We start from the raw sequence: 4,349 nt of genomic DNA, 5'->3' as shown, positions 1-4,349 counted from the left end.
GAGCCTGCACTCTAAGGACCTTGTATGGCATTTGAACCATAGTACGAAAATTCATTCATGCTCGCAATGTGTCTTAACCAAAGTCGAAAAATTCATGATAGAGAAAACCCAAAATCTTAAGCTAACAGCATATAGCACAAAGATGTATGCAATGTGCATGCAAAACTGTAATGTTTTCCAGAAATACTAGAGACAAACCACACAAAAAAACAGCAGGTACCCAGTATTATAATTGAGATGTAAAATGCAGCATATACAAATATCAACCTTAGAAGAAACAAGATGGGCATCCCGTAAACATTTAAACCCACATCATTTCAAACCTGGCACTGGGCCCAGTATGAAGTGCATAAGTTCCTCAACAAGGTAGATGCATAAAGACCAATGGCCCCTCACAAATCCTAGCTTGCTCTCGTTGATTACCTCTACCATTGCCTGGTTGTGCTCGAGTAATCACCACAATTTTTGCTTCTTTAATGGCAATTGCCTGGAAGCCTCTGGGGCTCCAGCCTTGCCTGTGGCTTTTGCCTTCCTTCTCCTCCTGTCGTCTTCGCTGTCAGACTCTGCTCCCTTCTCTTTGACTTCCTTCCTTGCCTCTGCCTCCAGTTCAGGCAAGCCTCATGAAGTTTTGGCTTCTCCTCTTACAAACTTTACCAGTCGTGAGAAGTTTTTGGGAATGCCATCATTTAGGTGTCAGAACAGCAAAAACTTTAGCAGTTACGGGCAAGGCAATCAATGCCAAGAATAGGGTAGTTTGAGTAACCAAAGCATTAAGAGCACAGTTGTAGTTTGATGATACTACCTGCTATGTCAACTTGATGAGCAGTGCACCGCAGTGAAGAGATAGAGGTCAAGTAAAAAGTAGAGATCCTTTCCTCTGACCCCGCACTTCATTGACAAGCATGTACGAATGGTGTGGCCATGTGTGGCATGCGGAAAAATTTGGAGGGGATCTGGGCAGCGAGAACAGCATAAGCGCTATGTGCAAAGACGGTGAGCATGCTGCTCGCAAAAGCCCATTTGCAGAAACCATTCAATAAAGGGCCTTACTAGCAGGCTCTGCTCTGGAAGCTCTTATAATTGCTTCAAAGTTCTGAGCAAGGATGAAAGATTACATTTCAACAATTTTACTTTTATAGCATACAGAATCGTCCAGACATACAGGTCCTAATTTAAAGTGAAGACTAAGACTTAGGCTTCGCATAATGCTAAGAATTTTGTGTTCTCATTGGGCAAACAAAGCTTCAAGAGCCCAACGAAGGAGGCTATCAGACATTGCTGACCCTCTCTCCTTAGTGCTGGTAGGTAGATAGGGAATTGCTGCTCAAGCCTTGCAGTAAAAAAGAAACCAAGAAGAAGAACCCCCTAACACAAACACACACAACACTCCCATCAAAAGCCTCACATACCTGGCAAGAAAATTCAGTAAATTAGATCATATCCACAAACAAGTCCATTGCTGAGGTGGCAAAGGGATAAACTTCCAATTAACAGTAGCAAGACCTCATGATGAGAAGCACCACTTCCATCAGCTCCCAACCAGGCAGTAAGCTCTCAATCTCTCCATACTCTGAAAGAGCTGACATTCTTGGGAGTAGCCACCACCAGGGGAGCCTCATCAGGAAATTCAGCATTTGCCGTAAATTTATCGTGCATAAACTTGCTATCCACCACCGAGTCCTCTCGAGGCACCACCTTGTAGCAGTAGCAACTCTTCAAGCCCTCTGCATTTTTGTAGCAGTCATGGCCATCACCACTCTCCTTCACTCGCCCAAAATTCCATATTACACTGAACTTGCCAGCTGTCGCGACAAGATGCCTCTCCTGTTTCCCACTCTCTGTTACCTGCTCAATCAAACCACCCAAAGACAAACCTAAGCATCAATGTTGTGATATAAGTAGCTATTCAGCAAGTTTTCTGTGATCTACTCAAAAGTAGACATAGGGATCAAAACAGCTACACTACAAAGGCCTAATTCCACTTTGTCAACAGCACTTATCACAAACAAAACCAAAGCGAGTTCCAAGTTAGCCAAGGTCTCCTGCATTAACATTTGCAAGGTGGAGGGATCCTTGCCCCTCTAGTGGACTGGCCATGTGCCAGTCTTTTCCAGACATCTGACTACAAAGGGTGAGATGTACATAGTGTCAAAACAGAGCGGTGAGCATTAGCTCTCTAAGAAAAGAAATTGGCAGAAAATTTATCCAAAGCTGAAGAGTTAACGCACTTACCCATGAGAACTGGCCTTTCTGCAGCTTATAATCCTTCCCAGCAAGATTAGCATCCACAGGAGTCAGCTTCAAAAGCCTTGGTAGGGCGAACTTGTTACTCCCCCTTCCAGAAAATCCTGTCTTCAGCTTCCCATCCTTATCCTTAAACATGGTGCTGATAAGAACCAAGTAAGTGTCACTTGTGGCAAGGATCCATTTGCCATCAAACGTCACATCAATGTGAGTGATGGGAGACCCGAGTCCTGGAAAAGCAGTCTTTGCCATTCTCATAGAGGTTGCCCCATATAGACGCACTTTACCATCATTAGACCCAACAACAATGCAGCCATCACCGGTGCTTGCAAAGCATTGGAAGTTGGTACCCCTTGAAAACTGATGTCCGTCTGCCCAGTTCAAGATGGGGCTCTCAAGATTTTGAACAATGCCATGCCGGTCCCGCATATCCCATCTGCAAAGACGATTATCATCTAGGCCCAGAAACGTAGACCCTGAAGCGTCTAACTGAGCCCCTTTACTGTCATGTGTAACATCTCGCATTGAGATAGCTGTACCATCCTTTTCAAACTTCCACTCTGCAACTATTTTACCTGTGGGAATGTCTAACTGATGCACACCAGATGAATGTAACTTATCTGTGGCAGGGCTGAGAAGCATCATGTTGGTCTCTCCCCTCAAAAGCATGGCTTTCTTTGGGGTGGATAATGAAGCTAAATTTGAAAGGCTTTTACCGAACTGCATAGATACACCTTTGCCATGAATTCCAGATGCCATGTTTTTAACAGCCTCAATGCCTGTGTCGCTGACCAGGAAGCTATGATCTAGGGCTCCCATAACCAAGCTTTGAATTCCTCCTGATGAAGCTTCATTGAAAGCTTCTTTGAGATCTTTGTTGGAGAAAAGGGAGGTCTGTGGGGCATCTTCCGCCTCTGTCCAGATTGAATCATCAGCCTCTTGAGGTTTGGCCCAGCCTAAGAAATCCTTACCAAAAACCTTAATTTTGTTCTCTTCAGTGGCCTCAAGTAGATAAGTGTTCTCAAAGCTGCAGTTTTGGAGCTCTGCAACAAAATCTTTGTAGATTTCCACTGACGCAAATTTGAGAGCCCAGACACCAAGGTGGACAAAGTCAGCTCGAAGCTGTGCATCACATAACCTCATCTGAAGCCTGGCATCCACACGGGCTTTCACATGGTTACCAACGTGCAGGTACCAGCTTCTGAATCCCTCAGCATTGCTCGAGGTATCTTCTCCATCATCGCTATCTTCATCTTTGTCACCATCTCTGGCAAAGTTCCAAACAATTAGCTTGTCTGCGACCACCCATTGTGCCTGGGCAGTGTTGCCGCCGATGTGGCGGTACAACTTTGCCGTTTGAGGGCCATCGAGGGGAGCAGGAGGAGTCACCATGTTAAGAGAAAGGGAACTCATCTTCAGATCTAGGGGAGGGGTTTTACCTGCAATGGGAGTATGGAAGGGAGAGTGCGAGTCGTGCATCTGATTGAGCTGACGTGCTGGAGAACCATCTGAGGAAGATCCGTCATCGCTATCTGAAAGACTGCCCTCTCTGCTTTGAGATGCCCCCATCGCAATGAAGTCCTCTCCCTTGTGTGGTGCGCAGCAGTAGCCGCTGTTAAGGTGGGAATACCCAAATTCGAAATTTGAAGCGGGAGGTCACAGGTGAGCCTTTGGAGTCTTTTTGGTTTGCCTAAAGGGCAAAGGCCCTATAGTTTTTTGCCAATGAAAAATACAATAATTGTTCTTGGGTAAAGCTACTTTGCTATTTTCAATAGTGCATGTAAATAGGACGATGGTTATCTACTTGTTGATTAAGGATTCTGGAACAAGATTCTACAAGAACGTAATCATGAAGGTGCCTCTTTTCCCTACAAAGGCAAAGTTTAATGCATCCGTGCGTTGCTCAAAACAAAAAGGTTTCTACGTGAATTAGGCACATCATCAATGGTGAAATTGGTGGAGGATTTCTAGTGATGATGAGAGTGTAGTCTGGAAAGAAGCGTTTGCAAGGTTTGTCCCACATGTAGTTGTCGCAGATGGTGAAAAACAAGAATATGTGGAATGACATGGTATTATAATATCGGCATTGCCATGTTGAAGATGTT

At 44.8% G+C, this 4,349-nt stretch overlaps 1 protein-coding gene across 1 annotated transcript; it reads right to left on the bottom strand.

The window, feature by feature from the left end:
- Positions 1-217: 217 nt before the first annotated feature.
- Positions 218-3,916, bottom strand: LOC147425688 (protein CYPRO4-like). The gene is made up of 2 exons (XM_086500310.1): positions 2,233-3,916; positions 218-1,845 (listed from the first exon to the last, which is right to left on the bottom strand). The coding sequence occupies exons 1-2, from the start codon at positions 3,811-3,813 to the stop codon at positions 1,555-1,557; spliced, it is 1,872 nt and encodes a 623-aa protein (XP_086356436.1). The 5' UTR covers positions 3,814-3,916; the 3' UTR covers positions 218-1,554.
- Positions 3,917-4,349: the final 433 nt, after the last annotated feature.

The sequence above is a fragment of the Adiantum capillus-veneris genome, chromosome 25, assembly GCF_014529385.1.
Source record: "Adiantum capillus-veneris isolate H3 chromosome 25, ASM1452938v2, whole genome shotgun sequence".
In the NCBI taxonomy this organism is placed as follows: domain Eukaryota; kingdom Viridiplantae; phylum Streptophyta; class Polypodiopsida; order Polypodiales; family Pteridaceae; genus Adiantum; species Adiantum capillus-veneris.
The sequence above is the reverse complement of the archived record's forward strand: the minus strand, read 5'-3'. Positions and strand labels throughout refer to the sequence as shown.

What these genes read in the sequence shown, in the direction of transcription:
- LOC147425688 (XM_086500310.1), bottom strand. Translation starts at nt 3,813, where the DNA reads ATGGGGGCATCTCAAAGCAGAGAGGGCAGTCTTTCAGATAGCGATGAC. An exon ending in AGAAAGGCCAGTTCTCATGG is followed by an intron (nt 1,846 to 2,232) that starts GTAAGTGCGTTA and finishes TTGATTGAGCAG; the next exon opens with GTAACAGAGAGTGGGAAACA.